This window comes from Taudactylus pleione, unplaced genomic scaffold (genome assembly GCF_031769625.1).
Source record: "Taudactylus pleione unplaced genomic scaffold, aTauple2 ptg000805l, whole genome shotgun sequence".
Lineage (NCBI taxonomy): Eukaryota > Metazoa > Chordata > Amphibia > Anura > Myobatrachidae > Taudactylus > Taudactylus pleione.
The window spans coordinates 215,043-238,177 of NW_028285207.1; the positions used below are offsets into that span (position 1 = coordinate 215,043).

General features: G+C 46.5%; 1 protein-coding gene across 1 annotated transcript in view; it reads left to right on the forward strand.

Annotated features, from left to right (window-relative positions):
- The window catches only part of LOC148474856 (uncharacterized), a 202,790-nt gene that overhangs the window by 58,594 nt on the left and 121,061 nt on the right, over positions 1-23,135 (forward strand). Inside the window, exon 5 of the mRNA XM_088458079.1 lies at positions 9,289-9,386. Within this exon, the coding sequence (XP_088314205.1) occupies positions 9,289-9,386 (98 nt within the window). The remainder of the gene's footprint in view (positions 1-9,288; positions 9,387-23,135) is intronic.

A 23,135-nucleotide genomic window follows, 5' to 3' on the forward strand; every position in this document is an offset into this window, starting at 1 on the left:
TCAGCGTCACATGACCGGCTGCCGTGTGATCCTGTTCTAGCGGCGGCTCCTGCTGTATCCCTGGTAATGTCATCTACTATTATTATACAGGGGGAGCAGCCTGTGGTGTCCTGTTATTACTATTATTATACAGGGGGAGCAGCCTGTGGTGTCCTGTTATTACTATTATTATACAGGGAGAGCAGCCTGTGGTGTCCTGTTATTATACAGGGGGAGCAGCCTGTGGTGTCCTGTTATTACTGTTATTATACAGGGGGAGCAGCCTGTGGTGTCCTGTTATTACTATTATTATACAGGGAGAGCAGCCTGTGGTGTCCTGTTATTACTATTATTATTATACAGGGGGAGCAGCCTGTGGTGTCCTGTTACTATTATTATACAGGGGGAGTAGCCTGTGGTGTCCTGTTGTTACTATTATTATACAGGGGGAGCAGCCTGTGGTGTCCTGTTATTACTATTATTATACAGGGGGAGCAGACTGTGGTGTCCTGTTATTACTGTTATTATACAGGGGAGCAGCCTGTGGTGTCCTGCTAATACTATTATACAGGGGGAGCAGCCTGTGGTGTCCTGTTATTACTATTATTATACAAGGGGAGCAGCCTGTGTTGTCTTGTTATTACTGTTATTATACAGGGGGAGCAGCCTGTGGTGTCCTGCTAATACTATTATTATACAGGGGGAGCAGCCTGTGGTGTCCTGTTATTACTATTATTATACAGGGGGAGCAGCCTGTGGTGTCCTGTTATTACTATTATTATACAGGGGGAGCAGCCTGTGGTGTCCTGTTATTACTATTATTATACAGGGGGAGCAGCCTGTGGTGTCCTGTTATTACTATTATTATACAGGGGGAGCTGCCTGTGGTGTCCTGTTATTATTATACAGGGGGAGCAGCCTGTGGTGCCCTGTTATTACTGTTATTATACAGGGGGAGCAGCCTGTGGTGTCCTGCTAATACTATTATTATACAGGGGGAGCAGCCTGTGGTGTCCTGTTATTACTATTATAATACAGGGGGAGCAGCCTGTGTTGTCTTGTTATTACTGTTATTATACAGGGGGAGCAGCCTGTGGTGTCCTGCTAATACTATTATTATACAGGGGGAGCAGCCTGTGGTGTCCTGTTATTACTATTATTATACAGGGGGAGCAGCCTGTGGTGTCCTGTTATTACTATTATTATACAGGGGAGCAGCCTGTGGTGTCCTGTTATTACTATTATTATTATACAGGGGGAGCAGCCTGTGGTGTCCTGTTATTACTATTATAATTGTACAGGAGGAGCAGCCTGTGGTGTCCTGTTATTACTATTATTATTGTACAAGGGGAGCAGCCTGTGGTGTCCTGTTATTACTATTATTATACAGGGGGAGCAGCCTGTGGTGTCCTGTTACTATTATTATACAGGGTGCAGCCTGTAGTGTCCTGTTATTACTATTATTATACAGGGGGAGCAGCCTGTGGTGTCCTGTTATTACTATTATTATTATACAGGGGGAGCAGCCTGTAGTGTCCTGTTATTACTATTATTATACAGGGGGAGCAGCCTGTGGTGTCCTGTTATTACTATTATTATTATACAGGGGGAGCAGCCTGTAGTGTCCTGTTATTACTAATATTATACAGGGGGAGCAGCCTGTGGTGTCCTGTTATTACTATTATTATACAGGGGGAGCAGCCTGTGGTGTCCTGTTATTACTATTATTATACAGGGGAGCAGCCTGTGGTGTCCTGTTATTACTATTATTATTATACAGGGGGAGCAGCCTGTGTTGTCCTGTTATTACTGTTATTATACAGGGGGAGCAGCCTGTGGTGTCCTGCTAATACTATTATTATACAGGGGGAGCAGCCTGTGGTGTCCTGTTATTACTATTATTATACAGGGGGAGCAGCCTGTGGTGTCCTGTTATTACTATTATTATACAGGGGAGCAGCCTGTGGTGTCCTGTTATTACTATTATTATTATACAGGGGGAGCAGCCTGTGGTGTCCTGTTATTACTATTATTATTGTACAGGAGGAGCAGCCTGTGGTGTCCTGTTATATTACTATTATTATTGTACAGGGAGAGCACCCTGTGGTGTCCTGTTATTACTATTATTATACAGGGGGAGCAGCCTGTGGTGTCCTGTTATTACTATTATTATACAGGGAGCAGCATGTGGTGTCCTGATATTACTTTTATTATACAGAGGGAGCAGCCTGTGGTGTCCTGTTATTATTATTATACAGGGGGAGCAGCCTGTGGTGTCCTGTTATCACTATTATTATACAGGGGGAGCAGCCTGTGGTGTCCTGTTATTACTATTATTATACAGGGGAGCAGCCTGTGGTGTCCTGTTATTGCTATAATTATTATACAGGGGGAGCAGCCTGTGGTGTCCTGTTATTACTATTATTATTGTACAGGAGGAGCAGCCTGTGGTGTCCTGTTATTACTATTATTATTGTACAGGGGGAGCAGCCTGTGGTGTCCTGTTATTACTATTATTATACAGGGGGAGCAGCCTGTGGTGTCCTGTTACTATTATTATACAGGGAGCAGCCTGTGGTGTCCTGTTATTACTATTATTATACAGGGGGAGCAGCCTGTGGTGTCCTGTTACTATTATTATACAGGGGGAGCAGCCTGTGGTGTCCTGTTATTACTATTATTATTATACAGGGGGAGCAGCCTGTAGTGTCCTGTTATTACTTATATTATACAGGGGGAGCAGCCTGTGGTGTCCTGTTATTACTATTATACAGGGGGAGCAGCCTGTGGTGTCCTGTTATTACTATTATTATACAGGGGGAGCTGCCTGTGGTGTCCTGTTATTATTATAAAAGGGGAGCAGCCTGTGGTGTCCTGTTATTACTATTATTATACAGGGGGAGCAGCCTCTGGTGTCCTGTTATTACTATTATTATACAGGGGGAGCAGCCTGTGGTGTCCTGTTATTACTATTATTATACAGGGGGAGCTTCCTGTGGTGTCCTGTTATTATTATACAGGGGGAGCAGCCTGTGGTGTCCTGTTATTACTATTATTATACAGGGGGAGCAGCCTCTGGTGTCCTGTTATTACTATTATTATACAGGGGGAGCAGCCTGTGGTGTCCTGATATTATTATTATACAGGGGGAGCAGCCTGTGGTGTCCTGTTATCACTATTATTATACAGGGGGAGCAGCCTGTGGTGTCCTGTTATTACTATTATTATACAGGGGAGCAGCCTGTGGTGTCCTGTTATTGCTATAATTATTATACAGGGGGAGCAGCCTGTGGTGTCCTGTTATTACTATTATTATTGTACAGGAGGAGCAGCCTGTGGTGTCCTGTTATTACTATTATTATTGTACAGGGGGAGCAGCCTGTGGTGTCCTGTTATTACTATTATTATACAGGGGGAGCAGCCTGTGGTGTCCTGTTACTATTATTATACAGGGAGCAGCCTGTGGTGTCCTGTTATTACTATTATTATACAGGGGGAGCAGCCTGTGGTGTCCTGTTACTATTATTATACAGGGGGAGCAGCATGTGGTGTCCTGTTATTACTATTATTATACAGGGGGAGCAGCCTGTGGTGTCCTGTTATTACTAATATTATACAGGGGGAGCAGCCTGTGGTGTCCTGTTATTACTATTATTATACAGGGGGAGCAGCCTGTGGTGTCCTGTTATTACTATTATTATACAGGGGAGCAGCCTGTGGTGTCCTGTTATTACTATTATTATTATACAGGGGGAGCAGCCTGTGTTGTCCTGTTATTACTGTTATTATACAGGGGGAGCAGCCTGTGGTGTCCTGCTAATACTATTATTATACAGGGGGAGCAGCCTGTGGTGTCCTGTTATTACTATTATTATACAGGGGGAGCAGTCTCTGGTGTCCTGTTATTACTATTATTATACAGGGGAGCAGCCTGTGGTGTCCTGTTATTACTATTATTATACAGGGGGAGCAGCCTGTGGTGTCCTGTTATTACTATTATTGTACAGGAGGAGCAGCCTGTGGTGTCCTGTTATTACTATTATTATACAGGGGGAGCAGCCTGTGGTGTCCTGTTACTATTATTATACAGGGAGCAGCCTGTGGTGTCCTGTTATTACTATTATTATACAGGGGGAGCAGCCTGTGGTGTCCTGTTATTACTATTATTATTATACAGGGGGAGCAGCCTGTAGTGTCCTGTTATTTCTAATATTATACAGGGGGAGCAGCCTGTGGTGTCCTGTTATTACTATTATTATACAGGGGGAGCAGCCTGTGGTGTCCTGTTATTACTATTATTATACAGGGGGAGCTGCCTGTGGTGTCCTGTTATTATTATACAGGGGGAGCAGCCTGTGGTGTCCTGTTATTACTATTATTATACAGGGGGAGCAGCCTCTGGTATCCTGTTATTACTATTATTATACAGGGGGAGCAGCCTGTGGTGTCCTGTTATTATTATCATACAGGGGGAGCAGCCTGTGGTGTCCTGTTATTACTATTATTATACAGGGGGAGCAGCCTGTGGTGTCATATTACTATTATTATACAGGTGGAGCAGCCTGTGGTGTCCTGTTATTACTATTATTATACAGGGGGAGCAGCCTGTGGTGTCCTGTTATTATTATTATACAGGGCGTCCTGTTATTATTATTATACAGGGGGAGCAGCCTGTGGTGTCTTGTTATTACTATTATACAGGGGGAGCAGCCTGTGGTGTCCTGTTATTACTATTATTATACAGAGGGAGCAGCCTGTGGTGTCCTGTTATTACTATTATTATACAGGGGGAGCAGCCTGTGGTGTCCTGTTACTATTATTGTACAGAGGGAGCAGCCTGTGGTGTCCTGTTATTACTATTATTATACAGGGGGAGCAGCCTGTAGTGTCCTGTTATTACTAATATACAGGGGGAGCAGCCTGTGGTGTCCTGTTATTACTATTATTATACAGGGGGAGCAGCCTGTGGTGTCCTGTTATTACTATTATTATACAGGGGGAGCAGCCTGTAGTGTCCTGTTATTATACAAGGGGAGCAGCCTGTGGTGTCCTGTTATTACTATTATTATTATTATTATACAGGGGGAGCAGCCTGTAGTGTCCTGTTATTACTATTATTTTACAAGGGGAGCAGCCTGTGGTGTCCTGTTATTACTATTATTATACAGGGGGAGCAGCCTGTGGTGTCCTGTTATTACTATTATTATACAGGGGGAGCAGCCTGTGGTGTCTTGTTATTACTATTATTATACAGGGGGAGCAGCCTGTGGTGTCCTGTTATTACTATTATTATTATTATTATTATAATACAGGGGGAGCAGTCTGTAGTGTCCTGTTATTACTATTATTATACAGGGGGAGCAGCCTGTGGTGTCCTGTTATTACTATTATTATACAGGGGGAGCAGCCTGTGGTGTCCTGTTATTAGTTTTATTATACAGGGGAAGCAGCCTGGGGTGTCCTGTTACTATTATTATACAGGGGAAGCAGCCTGTGGTGTCCTGTTATTATTATAATTATACAGGGGGAACAGCCTGTGGTGTCCTATTATTATACAAGGGTAGCAGCCTGTGGTGTCCTGTTACTATTATTATACAGGAGGAGCAGCCTGTAGTGTCCTGTTATTACTTATATTATACAGGGGGAGCAGCCTGTGGTGTCCTGTTATTACTATTATACAGGGGGAGCAGCCTGTGGTGTCCTGTTATTACTATTATTATACAGGGGGGAGCTGCCTGTGGTGTCCTGTTATTATTATAAAAGGGGAGCAGCCTGTGGTGTCCTGTTATTACTATTATTATACAGGGGGAGCAGCCTCTGGTGTCCTGTTATTACTATTATTATACAGGGGGAGCAGCCTGTGGTGTCCTGTTATTACTATTATTATACAGGGGGAGCTGCCTGTGGTGTCCTGTTATTATTATACAGGGGGAGCAGCCTGTGGTGTCCTGTTATTACTATTATTATACAGGGGGAGCAGCCTCTGGTGTCCTGTTATTACTATTATTATACAGGGGGAGCAGCCTGTGGTGTCCTGTTATTATTATTATACAGGGGGAGCAGCCTGTGGTGTCCTGTTATCACTATTATTATACAGGGGGAGCAGCCTGTGGTGTCCTGTTGTTACTATTATTATACAGGGGGAGCAGCCTGTAGTGTCCTGTTATTATACAAGGGGAGCAGCCTGTGGTGTCCTGTTATTACTATTATTATTATTATTATTATTATACAGGGGGAGCAGCCTGTAGTGTCCTGTTATTACTATTATTTTACAAGGGGAGCAGCCTGTGGTGTCCTGTTATTACTATTATTATACAGGGGGAGCAGCCTGTGGTGTCCTGTTATTACTATTATTATACAGGGGGAGCTGCCTGTGGTGTCCTTTTACTATTATTATACAGGGGGAGCAGCCTGTGGTGTCCTGTTATTACTATTATTATACAGGGGGAGCAGCCTGTGGTGTCTTGTTATTACTATTATTATACAGGGGGAGCAGCCTGTGGTGTCCTGTTACTATTATTATACAGGGGGAGCAGCATGTGGTGTCCTGTTATTACTATTATTATTATTATTATTATTATAATACAGGGGGAGCAGTCTGTAGTGTCCTGTTATTACTATTATTATACAGGGGGAGCAGCCTGTGGTGTCCTGTTATTACTATTATTATACAGGGGGAGCTGCCTGTGGTGTCCTGTTATTAGTTTTATTATACAGGGGAAGCAGCCTGTGGTGTCCTGTTACTATTATTATACAGGGGAAGCAGCCTGTGGTGTCCTGTTATTATTATAATTACACAGGGGGAACAGCCTGTGGTGTCCTATTATTATACAAGGGTAGCAGCCTGTGGTGTCCTGTTACTATTATTATACAGGTGGAGCAGCCTGTGGTGTCCTGTTATTATTATTATACAGGGAGAGCAGCCTCTGGTGTCCTGTTATTAATATAATTGTTATTATACAGGGGGAGCAGCCTGTGGTGTCCAATTATTATTATACAGGAGAAACAGCCTGCGGTGTCCAATTATTATTATACAGGGGGAGCAGCCTGTGGTGTCCAATTATTATTATACAGGAGAAGCAGCCTGTGGTGTCCAATTATTATTATAATTATACAGGGGGAACAGCCAGTGGTGTCCTGTTATTATTATAGTTATACAGGAGGAGCAGCCTGTGGTGTCCTGTTATTATTATAATTATACAGGAGGAGCAGCCTGTGGTGTCCTGTTGTTGTTGTTGTTGTTGTTATTATTATTATAATACAGGAAAAGCAGGCTGTGGTGTCATTATTATTATTGTACAGATTGAGCAGCCTGTGGTGTCCTGTTATTATTATTATACAGGGGGAGCAGCCTGTGGTCTCCTGTTACTATTATTATACAGGAGAAGCAGCATGTGGTGTCCTGTTATTGTTATTATTTTTATTATTATTATTGTACAGGAGGAGCAGCCTGTGGTGTCCTGTTAAAATTATTATACAGGTGGATTAGCACGTGATTTCCTTTTTATTATCATTATAGAGGGGGAGCAGCAGGTGGTGTCCTGTTATTGTTGTTGTTGTTGTTATTAATTGTTATTATTATTATTATTATTATTATTATTATATACAGGGGAGCAGCTTGTGGTGTCCTGCTACAATTATTGTACAGGTGGAGCAGCCTGTGGTGTCCTGTTATTATATAGCAGCATATACAGAGTAATAATAACACTAATGAGCTGTCAGATAAAGAAATAACACATAATAGGTATAACATGTATGTATGAGAAGTAGTCTGTATCCCGACAGTCAGAATCCTGATGCGCCCTATACCGTCTGCAGGTTCCGGACGGGTCAAAATGCTGACAACTTCAAATGGTGAGTGTTAGGGTTAGGCTGCAGGAGTGGAGGGTCAGGGTACCGGAGGGGAGGTTTATGGTAAGGCTGTGGGGGGAGAGGAGGTGGTTAGGGTTAGGCTGCGGGAGGGTGGGTTGGGTTTAGAGTTAACCTTAGGATACTTAGTGAAAATGTCGAGATTTTCAGTGTCGGGATTCCAACCATCTGGATTTTGACCATCGGGATGTTGTACCCAACCCCGTATGTACGAGGGTGGTCAATAAGTAAGGTAACAAGACCCCTGAAGTGTGTAATGTGTAATATATGTATATGTACAAGGTGACTTCATTTACACAATGAGAGGTCTTGTTACTTTATTTATTGAACCACCCTCGTATATACCAGATGATACATAACAGGAGCTGGGGAAGGATGTGTGAGAAGGACACAGACAGGCCATGTAACAAAGGGCTGCACTGAGCTGAGACTGTCTGTCAGGGCGTCTTGTTATCCTGAGCAATAGAGACTGTCTCAGAGACAGCCAGTGGCTGTGACAGTCCCCAGATCCTCAGAGTGTCACTGATTATCCCCCAGGACATGTCTCACCCCACCCTATGCTGCACACACACGGCCGGCAGGCTGGTCACACATGTAACATACATCTGAGGTGCGGTCATTTGTCATTTCATCATATGTGCAGAGTGACTGATGGGATTCTGTATTGTGTAACCCTTTGTGTGTCCCCTGGGCTGCCTGCTGTCCTATCCCTGTGTTATTAACCTCTTCTGTTCCCTTCCCCCTCCCCTGTGTTACTGACACCTCTGTACAGCTGTTATACCCCCTGTTGTGCACTGACATGACTGGGGAGGTGAGGGGATCTGGGAGTGTATGCAGTGATATTTTGTGTCTCCCCCAATACACAGGATTACACAGTAGTGAAGAAGACATCCGGTGACTGTGAGACACCCAGCAGCCGTCCCCGTATGTCAGGAGGACTGAGCAGGACTCAGAGCCCCATCACGGTGCCTCCACCTCACTCACTGATACATGAGAGACACAATGACCAGAAGATCCTGGAACTCACCAACAAGATCATTCAGCTGCTGACTGGAGAGGTGACTGCTGGGAATGGGACATTATACAGTAACACCAGGGGATGTGTCTGGGTGATGACTGGAGAGGTGACTGCTGGGAATGGGACATTATACAGTAACACCAGGGGATGTGTCTGGGTGTTGACTGTATTATTGTGTCAGGTTCCTATAAGGTGTCAGGATGTCACTGTCTATGTCTCCATGCAGGAGGGGGAGTATATAGAGGAACACAGGGGTCTGTACAAGGACGTGATGATGGAGAATCACCAGCCCCTCACATCACTTGGTAAGAGGAGACTGTCATTTATTGTACAGGAGAGATTAGGTAGGGGGGCCCCATATATACACATCACCTGATAATCACACATATACAATGTACTCAGTCACTCTGTGTCTCCTACAGATGGACCCAGTAACAGAAATACCCCAGAGAGATGTCCCCGTCCTCTTTATTCACAGGATTGTACAGAGGAGAATCACAGGATCCCACAGGAGCATCAGGTAGGTGGGGTTTGGGTCTCCTCAAATAGTAATATACGAAGAGACTTTCTATATCAGTGCTCCATGGCAGTCCCCACAAAGGGTAATGTCTATAACGAGGCTTCTCCGCATCACCTGTATCTTTTCCTGTCTAAGTCAGTTAGTGTGTATGGTCTCTGAAACAGAGGCTTCTCTCATCATTCCCAGCTGTAACAGAGGCTTACTTCTCTCATCATTCCCAGCTGTAACAGAGGCATACCTCTCTCATCATTCCCGGTTGTAACAGAGGCTAACCTCTCTCATCATTCCCAGCTGTAACAGAGGCTTACCTCTCTCATCGTTCCCGGTTGTAACAGAAGCTTACCTCTATCTTCGTTCCTGGCTGTAACAGAGGCTTACCTTTCTCATATTTTCTGGCTGTAACAGTGATTTACATCTCTCATCGTTCCCGGCTGTAACAGAGGCTTACCTCTCTCATTGTTCCCAGCTATAACGGAAGCTTACCTCGCTCACTGTTCCCGCTGGAACAGAGGCTTACCTCTCATTGTTCCCGGCTATAACGGAAGCTTACCTCGCTCACTGTTCCCGCTGGAACAGAGGCTTACCTCTCTCATTGTTCCCGGCTATAACGGAAGCTTACCTCTCTCACTGTTCCCGCTGGAACAGAGGCTTACCTCTCTCATTGTTCCCGCCTATAACGGAAGCTTACCTCTCTCACTGTTCCCGCTGGAACAGAGGCTTACCTCGTGGTTTACGGCTTTAACAGAGGCTTACCTCTCTCATTGTTTTTGGTTGTAGCAGAGGCTTACCTCTCTCATTATTCCCAGCGGTAACAGAGGCTTACCTCTCTTATTGTTACTGGCAATGCACCATGTTAGTTCTACAAGCTGAGGATGGGCAGTCTGATCCGCGTGCATCACTGTCGGGTGAGTGATATAACATAAAGCACCTGAACTAAACAGATCGATGGTCTGAGGATGCACACGCTCTGAGGCACATTGGTAGCACCAGGCAGGATGCAAGAAGCCGGGAACCTTGAGCTCTCTACAGTGATCCTGTTCTTGCTGCAAGGGTGTAAAAATACATGTCTAGCAGCCAGTTGGAGCCTGAGCCTGATCCCACACACTTGGAAGTCCCCCGCCCAAGGTAATTTCTTAAATTAGAGGGTGTCCATATGCTGGATCCTGATACATAGTGATTAGTGTTTCTCTTCAGCGCCCATGCAGAGTCTTTGGGGGAGAAGATGACAAACAAGTGACCACATAATAAGCTCTGTGCAGCCTGTGATGGGAGGTTTCCTGCACACAATGAAGGAGTACTGTGTAGCACACGTAGATCCCAGGATAAGGGATGGAACCAGCCTCCAGGGCAATTTATAGAATAACTTGTATGAATGAGAGAAGCTTTTATTACTAAGGAAAATCTTTGTTACACAGGGAGGCTAGAAGAACAAGGGGGAGATGTATCAAACCGGGCTGTGGAGTCGATAAGCTAAAGTTTAGACTCTGAGGGCCAAATGTAATAGGTATAGTCTGTTTTAGTAACAGTACAAACTCGCACTTTCTCGCACTTTTAAAAAGTGCGAGTTTGTACTGAAACTCGCAAATTCAATAGCCTGCGAACTTTTCAGCTCGAGGCTACTGCATTTGCGAGTTTAGGCGAGTTAGGACTATGTAAACTGACACCTTTTAATGCGAGTAGCATTAAAAGGTGCGAGCTTTAGAGAAGCCATCACAGATCAGTGAGATCCGTGATGGCTTCTGTGTGTGTTTAAAAAAAAAAGTGCACCCCCTCCCCAAAAGCATAACCAGCCCCGGGCTTTATAAAGTAGGGGTCCCCTGAAAATTCCAAAACCAGCACCAAACTCTTTCTAGCGGGGGATTAATGCCACAGCCAGTGAAAACCTTTCACCGGTTTCCCCGGCCAAAGCATTACCCCTGACCGCTAGTCAGTCCAGGCTGGGGATCCCTGGGGAGTTGGGTACCCCCCCAATAAAGGGGTACCCCTCTCCAGGGCACCCCAGGCCCAGACTGATAGGTCGGGGCTATCCCCGGCACCCTATGGCCGTGGGTGCCGGGTTGATAGTGTTAGTGTAAAGTGTAAAAATAAAGTTTCCATATTGTCTTTAGTTGTAGAACCACAAGTACCAGCAAGCCTCCCCTGCATGCTGGTATTTGGAGAACCACAAATACCAGCATGCGGGGCATTACGGGCCCGCTGGCACTTGTAGTTCCACAACTAAAGAAATATGTAAATAAACAAACATACACCGTGAAAGTAAAATTTTAATTAAACATACATGCACACTCACATATACTCACCTAGTATCCGAAGTAATCTATAGGGGTATACCTGAAAAAAAAAATCCATACTCACCTCTCCTATGCGTCGATCACGTCCACTTGTCCAAGTAGGCAATCCAGGGGTTAAAATAAAAAAACGCAAAAAACCGATCCATGCCGGACACAGCAAAGGTATGTGTATACATACCTTCGCTCCACGTAAATGACCGTTGCACACGTGTGCCCCGTCAGTGAAGGGGCCGCCAGCCAATCAGGGAGCATCTCCATCGGAGCAGCTCCCTGATTAGCTGAATGCGGCCAGCCTGTGTGTCCCATAGACTTCTATGGTGAGAAATCCCCATTGAAGTCTATGGTGGGAACCGCTACATCGTAGCCACAAGGTTACCTCAGGTTAATCTTGCGGTTACATCACTGATACAATGTCGCGACATTGTATCATTGATGTAACCACAAGATTAACCTCAATTAATCTTGCGGTTACGATGTAGCGGCTCCCTGCATAGACTTCTATGGGGAATTCTCACCATAGAAGTCTATGGGAGACGCAGGCTGACCGCATTCAGCCAATCAGGGAGCTGTTCCGACGGAGATGCTCCCTGATTGGCTGGCGGCTCCTTAATACAGAACCTCCTACAACCTTCACTAAGAACAGCCACAATATCCCAGTTCCTTCAGGACAGAAGAGCAAAGGCTTTTCCATGTAGGAGGACATCAGGATCCTTGTCACAACTCTCGGATGGATTATGGATGCGGCCTGTATTTAGGGAGTTGGCTAGACCTATGCCTGAGACACGGAGTCTAATTTGCTGGCGGTGTTCACCAGGGACCCTCGCAAGAAGGTATAGACTTGGATGCGTCCGACACACAGGTCGCGGCCCTCAGGCCTCAGGATAGGTTCCCTTATACAGGTGCTGGTGAACTCTGGACGTAGTGGAGGAGACATATAGCTTAGTCGACGGGCTGGTCAGAACCAAACGGACTAGACGGTACCAGGGAGCAGGTGTAAACAGGTCACAGGAGATAGCCGAAGTCAAAACCAGATATCAGATGCAGTACCAGGGGTCAGGCGAAATCAGGGTCACAAAACGAAGCCAAGGTCAGGAACAGGTCACGCAGTATCACAGGAACGCTGGAGTATGGGAAATGAGCCTATACTTTGGCACCTATGTGCTGCCAGAGACTCCCTCTTATAGGGAGGACTCGAATTCTCGCACCAAATGTGATTAGCGTTTGGCGCACCTGCCCCTTTAAATCTAGAACAGGACAGCACGCATGCTCCTAGGAGAGCTGCGGCCACCTGTCACAGCCGCCGGGGGGAGCCGGAAGCATCGGCAGCGGGCGTCCTGGACTCCTCATCCGCTGCCTGACAGACCAGGGTCACCGGACCCGGTAAGTGCACCCTGGAGTCCGGCGCACTGTGACATTACCCCCTCCTCTAGGGGTGGGCACTGAACACCTCACAAATGGTTTATCAGGAAACTTTTGATGGAATTTCTGAAGTAATTGAGGTGCATGAATGTCTGAAGCCTTGACCCAACAACATTGCTCCGGACCATACCCCTTCCAATCAACCAAGTACTGAACAGATCCCCTCGACATTCTGGAGTCCAAGATCTGTTTTACCTCATACTCCTCCTGATGGTCCACCGAAATTGTAGAAGGGGAACTGCGAGGCACTGAGAAACGATTACGCACCAGGGGTTTTAGAAGGGATACATGAAATACGTTAGGTATCCTAAGTGTACCAGGTAATTTTAAACAAAATGCCACTGGATTAATCACCTGAAGAATCTGGAAAGTACCTGGCAGCAAACTTCATAGTGGGAACTTTCAATTTCAGGTGCCTGGTTGACAGCCAGACTTTATCACCAGGATTTAACAACGCACCCCGCCTCTTTTCCGGGACCAGGTGGAGAGTGCAGAGGAATCTTGTGCTGAGCACAAATTTGACAGGCTGCCACAAAATCCTTAACATCTTGACTCGGCTAGGGTTTCTCGGCATGGTAGTCACTGGGTATTACCTGTGAGGTCATTATGGCGGGGGGTCTCTGGCAGTGGTGCTGGTGTTTGGTGAGGGGCATTGGCTGCACGTGGTTCTGTAGGGGAACATTGTCACTAGGCCTGGTGAGGTCTGACGATGTTTCTGTTCCGTTGGCATAGGCGCCACCATCTTGCCTGCGGCCATGTTATTCCAGCTGTCCAATCCTGGTAGGTCATGTGCTCATTCCAGCCAGTCACAGCGCTGCACTGAGTATTTAGGAAGGTCCAGAGCCTTCCTTCCTTTGCCAGTGCAACGTGTTTCTCAGCTGCGGCTGAGAGAGAGTACCTGTGCCTTACCTGCCTGTCTGTTTACGCTACTAGCCTGAACCTTGCCTGCTCCAACCTGCTGGACTTACCCTGCACCCTCCACATACCTTTTCACCTGCCTGAGTACCTGAACCTGCTGTTCCCTGCACCTTGCCTCCCTTCACTCCCAGCTGGGCTTCATTACCTCAGCCTGCATTTGTTACAGCTCACCATACCTGCACTCGTTACAGCTCATCATTCCTGCATTCAGTTACAGCTCATCATACCTGCATTCTGTTACAGCTCATCATTCCTGCATTCAGTTACAGCTCATCATACCTGCATTCTGTTACAGCTCATCATACCTGCATTCTGTTACAGCTCATCATTCCTGCATTCAGTTACAGCTCATCATACCTGCATTCTGTTACAGCTCATCATACCTGCATTCGTTACAGCTCATCATATTTGTTTACTGGACTGTTCCTGCCTGTCACTATCTGGACATTTCCCATTAACCCCCACTACAGTTATCAAGTGCACTTTAGTGCTATACCTGGACTTTTTATTTGCCATTCCCATGTCTTCTAAGCCACTTATTAAAAACTCCACTTTTTCATTCAAGTCTGCTTCTGTGTCTGCTCTTATCACCACCCTGGGTCCACAACAAATTCAGAACCTCACAGTTTGCACTGGCCCCATGGATCCGGCCATGGAACAGGAGTCTGGAGTGGATTTATTTAGTTGTATTGCTGGTCGTTTAGAAAACCTGGAAGCTATGCAACATCAAATGGCCCAGTTCCTACAGTAGACGTCTAAACGACAAGATAATCTGCAAACCTCATTAAACATCCCTGGGGTATCAGCCACTACACCCCCTCCTGTGCCTGGTAATACAGGGACCAGGGTATCCCCTCGTCTACATCTACCCATGCCAAGCAAATTTGACAGCAATCCTAAGCTCTGTCATGGTCTTTTAAATCAGTGTGATATACACTTTACGTTACAGCCTGATAACTTCCCCACCGCTAGAACCAAAGTGGCTTATATCGTGTCCTTGCTGACCGGCTCGGCTCTGGATTTGGGCCTCCCCACTCTGGGAGTGTTCAGACTCGCAGCTGGATAACTATACAGACTTTGTATCTTCATTCAGGAGGATTTTCGATGAACCTGGATGCACAGTGTCAGCATCGTCCAGCATCATGACCCTGAGACAAGGAACCCGTCCTGTCAGCCAATATGCCGTACAGTTTCAAATCTTGGGATCAGAGCTTAAGTGGAATGAGGAGGCCCTCACCTCAGCCTTTTGGCATGGCCTTTCCGACCGATTAAATGATGATCTGATTACCCGTGAGCTCCCTACCAACTTGAATGATATGATCTCACTCTGCAACAAAATTGACCTACGCTTCAGAGAACGTCAGGCTGAAAAGCACAGAAGTGACCGGCAAAGATCATTTACGTTTCCCTTGCCTACCCGTCCACCCCATCCTCCTATAGATGAGGAGCCCATGCAGGTGAACCAAACCCATCTCTCCAAGGAGGAACGTCAGAGAAGGATGCTAAAAAACCTCTGTCTGTACTGCGGAGATTCGGGTCACCTGGTGGCCTCCTGGAAGTCGGGAAACGCCCGTTCCTAACTGACCTCGGGGACATCAAGTTAGGAGTTATGTGCCCGTCCCCAAATACTGAAGAATTCAAGAATTCCTTAGCTTTGGATCTCAAGCCCAAACCTGTCTTCGTCTCTGCTCTATTAGACTCTGGAGCAGCTGGAAACTTCATGACTTCCAGCCTAGTTGATAAACTACAGATTCCTTGTTCATCTCTCAAGCACGCAATCTCCCTGACTTCTGTAGATGGACGTCCTCTAGCTAAAGGAGTGGTCACCAAGGAAACTCAACCCGTATTAGTTCGTGTTGGGGAACTCCACTCAGAGTCTTTAAAGTTCTTAGTGATACCAGAGGCTTCTCAAGAAATCATCTTAGGACTTCCCTGGTTACACCAACAAAATCCCAGGATAGACTGGTGTTCAATGCAGATTCTTTCATGGGGAACTGACTGTCAGAAATCCTGTCTTCCCAAAATACTACCTGTAAGAAAGACAGCTTCGTTACCATCTCCAGCTATACCCGAGGAGTACCAGATGTTCTCTGATGTTTTTTCAGAGCAACAGGCGAACTTCTTACCTCCCCACAGAGAATGGGACTGTCCTATCGAGCTGCTGCCTGACAAGATGCCACCCCGTGGTCGCACCTACCCTCTATCAGTGCCTGAGACTCAAGCCATGTCAGAGTGCATCCAGGACAACCTAGCAAAGGGGTTTATTCGACCTTCCATCTCTCCCGCTGAAGCCAGCTTCTTTTTCGTTGGCAAGAAAGACGGAGGCCTAAGACCTTGTATAGATTACTGGGGCCTCAATGATATAACAATTAAGAATTGGTATCCTCTTCCCCTGATCACAGAATTGTTTGACAGAGTTAAAGGGTCCATCATATTCTCAAAGCTGGATCTGAGAGGGGCTTATAATCTCATCCGCATTCGTGCTGGCGATGAATGGAAAACCGCCTTTAATACTCGAGATGGACACTTTGAATACCTTGTGATTCCCTTTGGGTTGTGCAATGCCCCTGCCGTGTTTCAGGGCTTTGTTAACGAGATTTTCCGGGACCTGTTGTACGTCTCGGTTGTAGTTTACCTAGACGATATATTGATTTTTTTCATCTTCTGTAACAAAACATCATGAACATGTGAAGGAAGTATTGTCCCGTCTGAGAAAGAACCACCTTTATTGCAAACTGGATAAATGTGTCTTTGGGGTTCCCAGAGTGCCATTCCTTGGTTACGTCATCTCTGGCTCCAGTCTAGAAATGGACCCCAAGAAGGTGCAGGCGATTTTGGATTGGTCCCGTCCTCAAACTTTGAAAGCCATCCAGAGATGGCTTGGGTTTGCCAACTACTATAGACGTTTCATTAAAGGATTTTCATAATTATTGGCTCCCATTACCGTGTTGACCCGAAAAGACGCTAACCCTGCCCTATGGTCACCTGAGGCAGAGACTGCCTTCCAACTTTTAAAACAGGCATTTATTTCAGCTCCAGTCTTACGACAACCAGATCTGGATAGGCTGTTTCTAGTGGAAGTGGATGCATCATCTGAGGCCGTGGGTGCAGTTCTTTCCCAGTCATTATATATGTCATTTTAATTCTTTATCATTTCATTAACACTTATTGATTTATCTTTACACATCTTTTCTACATACTTCACTATCACCTTTTTCCCTTTTTCGTGTGATGCCCTGGGGATGGCCCTTGGTTGGAATTTTTTTGGGGTGCCTTGCTTCTCGGATGTGAGCCCCTTAATATTAGGGACGCCAGTATAGAGGAGCCTTGACGATTGGACTGGCGCTTATTCATATATTTGCAAATATGTGTAACCAATACCTCTAAATTTCTATTATTATGTAGGATTTAAGTATTGTTTTTGCTGCAGTGTGCTGGGGGGCAAATCTCTTTTTTTCTGTGTTCAGATTAAACCCCGCCCTTTACAAGCACCTGTGTTATGCAATTAAGCTGATCTGAGCAACTACCATTTTTCTTTCCCAGTCACCACCTGGGACTCAGGAAGCAAAAGAGGAAAAATTCTTCAACGGGGTGGTACCTTCCCAGGCAGTAAGTCTATAGCACAATCCCATTCTCGGTTAGAGGGTAGCGTCTCTGCTGCTTTTTTACTGAACCCATCTCTAAAGGATTGATAAGGAACTGGAAGTTGATCTTATGGAGATACGACTGAGCTGCGAATGGCACGGTGAGGAGGCTGAACCGATGATAAACAGAACCCATGGCATTGAGAACCCCATGACAGTATTTGAGGTTCATTCCAATCTAAGACGGGAGCATGCTTGCGGAGCCAGGGGAGATCTAGAATGACTGGACTCTCGGCTGACGGGAGAATGTAGAATGTTATCAACTCTCGATGAAGAGCCCCTATTTGCATGGTGTCTTCCATCATCTCTGAGTGAATGGTAGCCGTAGGAAGTTTGTTCCCATCTACTCCGATGATGGAAAGGGGTTATTTTGGAGGCATGCTAGCAATACCCAACTCTTGGACCTTTTTTGCCGTAATGAAATTGCCATCGGCACCCGAATCTAAGAAGGCCTTGACTACTTCAGAGGAGTTTCCCATGGCCAGGGTTACGTCGATGGAAAACTGAGGAGTAACTTTGTTTTTTGGGGTGTATTTCAACGCACCTAAACTGACCACCCCTTGATCATATAGGCCTTCTCGTTTCCTGGACGCTTTGGACAGCCAGAGAGAAGATGTCCTGATTCACCACAGTATAAACAAAGCTTATTTTTGAACCTCCTTTTTCTTTCTGCAGCAGGGAGGTGAGATTTCCCAATCTGCATGGGTTCTTCTGGAGCCTCAGTAGGTGCTGTGAATCGTGGGGCCAGCTTAAAAGTGAAGCGACAAGACTGTTCTCTTTCTTGCGCCCTCTCTCTGTGGCAAAGGTCTACTCGGATACACAAGGAGATCAAGTCGTCCAAGGAAGTTGGCAACTCCCTAGATGCAAGAACATCTTTAATTTTCTACGACAGTCCCTGCATACAGTAAATGCGGCAACCAAGGCTTCATTGTTCCACCCCAACTCTGAAGCAAGGGTTCAAAACTGCACAGAATACTGTCCCGCAGATTGGTTTTTCCCTGCTTCAGCTGCAAGATGGCCGAGTCTGCGGAGGATTCTCGCCCAGGCTCATCGAAGACCTTCCGGAAGGCTCTCGGAAACTCGGCACTGTTGTTGACGAGTGGATCATTTCTTTCCCACAATGGAGAGGCCCAAGCCAATGCTTGACCTGACAACAGCGAGATCATATAAGGCACTTTTGTCCTATCTGAAGGGAAACTTGCTGTATGGACTTCAAACTGGATCGAGCACTGGTTCAGGAATCCACGACAGCCAGTCAGATCCCCATCATACTTTGTTGGATTCGGAATCCATATTGGTGTGGAAGCCCCTGCGGCTGGTGCCGTAGTAGATGGACCCGGTAATACAGGAGGTGCTTGAGCGACACCGACTTGCTGCATCAGGGTCCGTAAACACTGCATAATCTGAGCCTGGTCTTGTTGTTGCTTCTCGACTCTAGCAAGTAAGTTCTCGAGCAGGTCTCGTGGTGACAGGTTACCAGTTGCATCCATTTTTTAGGCCAGAGTATTCTGTCACAATTCTCGCATGGATTATGGATGCGGCCTGTATTTAGGGAGTTGGCTAGCCCTATGCCTGAGGCACGGAGTCTAATGTGCCAGCGGTATTCACCAGGGACCCTCGCAAGAAGGTATGGAGTTGGCTGCGTCCGACACACAGGATAGGTTCCCTTATACAGGTGCTGGCAAACTCTGGACGCAGTGGAGGAGACGTATAGCTAAGTCGACGGGGCCGGGTCAGAACCAAACGGACTAGACGGTACCAGGGAGTAGGCGTAAACATGTCACAGGGGATAGCCGAGGTCAAAACCAGATATCAGATGCAGTACCAGGGGTCAGGTAAAATCAGGGTCACAAAACGAAGACAAGGTCAGGAACAGGTCACGGAATATCACAGGAACACTGGAGTATGGGAAATGAGGCTATACTCTGGCACCTATGTGCTGCCAGAGACTCCCTCTTATAGGGTAGAACTTGAATTCTTGCGCCAAATGTGATTAGCATTTGGCACACCTGCCCCTTTATATCTAGAACAGGATGGCACGCGCGCTACCTAGGAGAGCCGCGGCCACCTGTCAGCCGCTGGGGGGAGCCGGTGACACTGGTCTGACAGGCAGCGGGCGAGGAGTCCAAGGCGCCCGCTGCCTGACAGACCAGTGTCACCGGACCCGGTAAGTGCACCCTGGAGTCCGGCGCACTGTGACAATCCTTTTGCACCATCCTCATTCTGAGGAGACTAAATAACTATGTCAGTATCAGACCATTTTCCATGGGAATAGTGAATTGGATCCTCTCTACTATCGGCCAAGAGGAACTCCTCACACCCATAGACCTGCAGGACACTTCCTCTTATGTTGTAGTTTAGCACAGGAAGTGACTCAGGTGCTGGATCAGGGACACCATTACCATCTCACCGGGCTTCCTTTTGGCCTGGCAACTTCTCTATGAACCTTTACAGAAATGCTGGTGCAGAGATAAGAGATCTGGGGCCCAGGTGTGGCCACATCTATACATCATCCTGGTTGTAGGAGAATCAGAACATGTGATAGACACCAAGAACATACAGGTGATGACCTTATTGCAGAAACATGGCCGAATCGTGACCAGGATAGAAAGTCAGCTTGTTCCCTCACAGCAAATACAATGTCTGGGAGCACAAATACCATAGCGTACACAGTAACTCTGTCAGAGGAAAGGTGTCTCACACAACAGCACTTAGTGCATGATGTACGGATTCATCACTGGTCACCAATGAGGAGAGTGCTGCAATTATCGGGAATGTTCTCAGCCATAGGAATAGTTCCTTGGGCTAGATGGCACATGCACAGTCTCCAGCTGGGATTGGTTACTCTGTGGTATCACAAACAGGCTGTCATCACCTACCAGGAGATCTCTAATCTGGTGACAAGACCCAGGACTGAGGACACCGCAGTGGCGGAACTGTGGGAGACAATGGAGTCAGTTGCCGCCTGGCGCTAGCCCTGAAAGGGGCACCTCCTCCATTGTCCCCCACTCCATTGTTCCCAGTTCTATTGTCCGCCGCAGCCATTCCGTTTTCCTGCAACAGAGAGGAGCCACTGAGCTGAAGCTAATTGGCGCTCCTTCTCCGTGAGCTGTGTGATCTGGGTCGCGGTCCGCGGAGGACTTGTACCATGTGACCGTGACCCTGCCCGACTGAGGAGGGAAGTGGATAGATCCCCTTCAGTTTTGGTACCCTGAGATCAGAGATACAGTGCGGCTGGGACCAGGTGTATATACAAACTGAGCGTCGGCTGTCACTGGGGAGTGGAGAGGACTGGGAGTCAGTGCGTGAGCGTGGAGCCGGCGGCTGTCACTGGGCAGTGGATGGGAGTCAGGAAGGCAGAGCTAGCGGATAAGGATAAGCAGCAGTGGCTGAAAAACAGTAAGCTGTGCTGGGGGAGGGGAAGGGGGAGCATTCCATATTTACATTTAAAGAGCAAGATAGTGTAAATACAGTCAGATGCACCTTCAGGTTTTAAATGGGGGGTGGACTCCAACATTTACCTTGCCTCCGGGCAACTGGTACAAAGTTACGCCACTGGGACACCAGGTATGTCACTCTCAGATCCATGGGCAACACGGATGACAGATTCCAGCTCATGTAACTAATATAACACAAAGGACTTGGTCACAGAAAGAAAGGAGACTCCAGGTAAATGTACTAGAAATGAGAGCTGTATGGGATGCAGTTCAGCAATTTCATTCATAGTTACTGGGAAAGTATTTACAGAGAAGATAACAGGGATGCCAGGAATGTTACAGCCAAGGAGGCACCAGAAGCAGAACTGTGATGTTGGAAGTAGAAAAACTAATACCTTGGGCAGAAGAAAATCTTCGACCTCTTCCAGTATTCCATGTCTCAGGTACAGAGGATACAGTGGCAAATTGCCTGAGCCATAACCAGGAGAATGGTGACTGCTTCAGGAATTCTTCCAAAAAGGTTCTGTCTTCTACAGGTGGACAATATGGGAACAACCCAGAATGCCAAAATACCAGTATTCTTCTCTCAGCACAACGTTCCTAGGAGTGAGTAGATGCATGGACAAAGCCATGGAAGGTTCATCTAGCCTATATCTTTTCCTCTCATTTATCGCCAGCAGTAAGGGACTGGCCTTATATACACACACACACGGTACACGTATCATCAGTAAGTGCTTTCTTACATGCTAATTTGGTTACAGGAGAATTATATGTTGTCTCCAGGTGGTGATGAGTATCCGCCTGTCTGTAAGATCCTTTGTGGTCCCATGGGCTCTCAGTCTAGCACTGGGTACTTTAATGGAGTGATTCTGGATCTCCTCATGAGAAGGATGACACTGATGGTGGCTAATTGCAGCTGCCAGGAGAATTACAGGCACTGTGGGAATAAAGGAACCTTAGCTAATGTCTATAATTATACAGTGTCTGTAATCACCTTCCCAGCTTCTCTCCCCAGGTGCTGTCTATATATCACATTACCCAGGAGAGTTACAGGCACTATGGGAATAAAGGAACCTTATCTAATGTCTATAATTACACAGTGTCTGTAATCACCATCCCAGCTTCTGTCCCCAGGTGCTGTCTATATATCACATTACCCAGGAGAGTCTTCTACCGTCTTACCCACAGCCAGTGAGGAGCAGAGTGAGGAGACATCAGTCACTGGGCTAAGTGTGAGCGATTAATATGTGTCCTCCCAGGACAGAGTGTCCTAAGTATACAGAGTATTTATTGGTGATTCCCTAGGGACCTCAGAAAGTTTGTGCCCCATTCCCTGTAATCAGACGGATACAAGAAATGTGCACATAAGTTACCAGGGGTAACAATAGGCCCCTATACTGGGGCAGAGGTAACTTCTGGGACAAAGGAAGCTCAGCCCTCAGTGACTGAATGTAGCAGAGGCTGCTGGATGACCTCACTAGTCATTACCACTTGGATGTATTATCCTCTGCTCGGTCTCAGTGTGCGACATGTTCTCCATGTAATAAATGTATTATTATGCAGCATTTACATTTTTCTTTGTGACCATTGCTATTGTATTGTCTTGGTGCGTCCCATGGTCTGGGCTCCCAAGGAGGACTGAAGGCGAAAAACAGTGATTTATGTACCTGATAATTCCTATTCCCCTAAGCACTCCATGGTGGCCCAGTGTTCCCACCCATCTTGGTTCATATTATATATATTTCAGAGACAGTTTGTGAAGTTTCTCAAAGACACAGTGTGTCACATGACCTGGGTATAAACTTACCCATTGAAGTTCATGGGATTATTCCAGTGGCAGGAGCTGGTCCAGGTATGGCAGTGAGAAGCAAGTAACCCACACAATGTTTTGGATGCAGTGAGGAAACAAGGATATGTGTAACACTGTTCAGCAGAGTCTGGGTGGTCCTGAGGTCTGCATACTAGCAGCTATCTGGTGTAAGCTTGTCCTGCAGGTCTGATACACTAATAAGCAGTTCATTGGCCAGTGCACTAAATTGT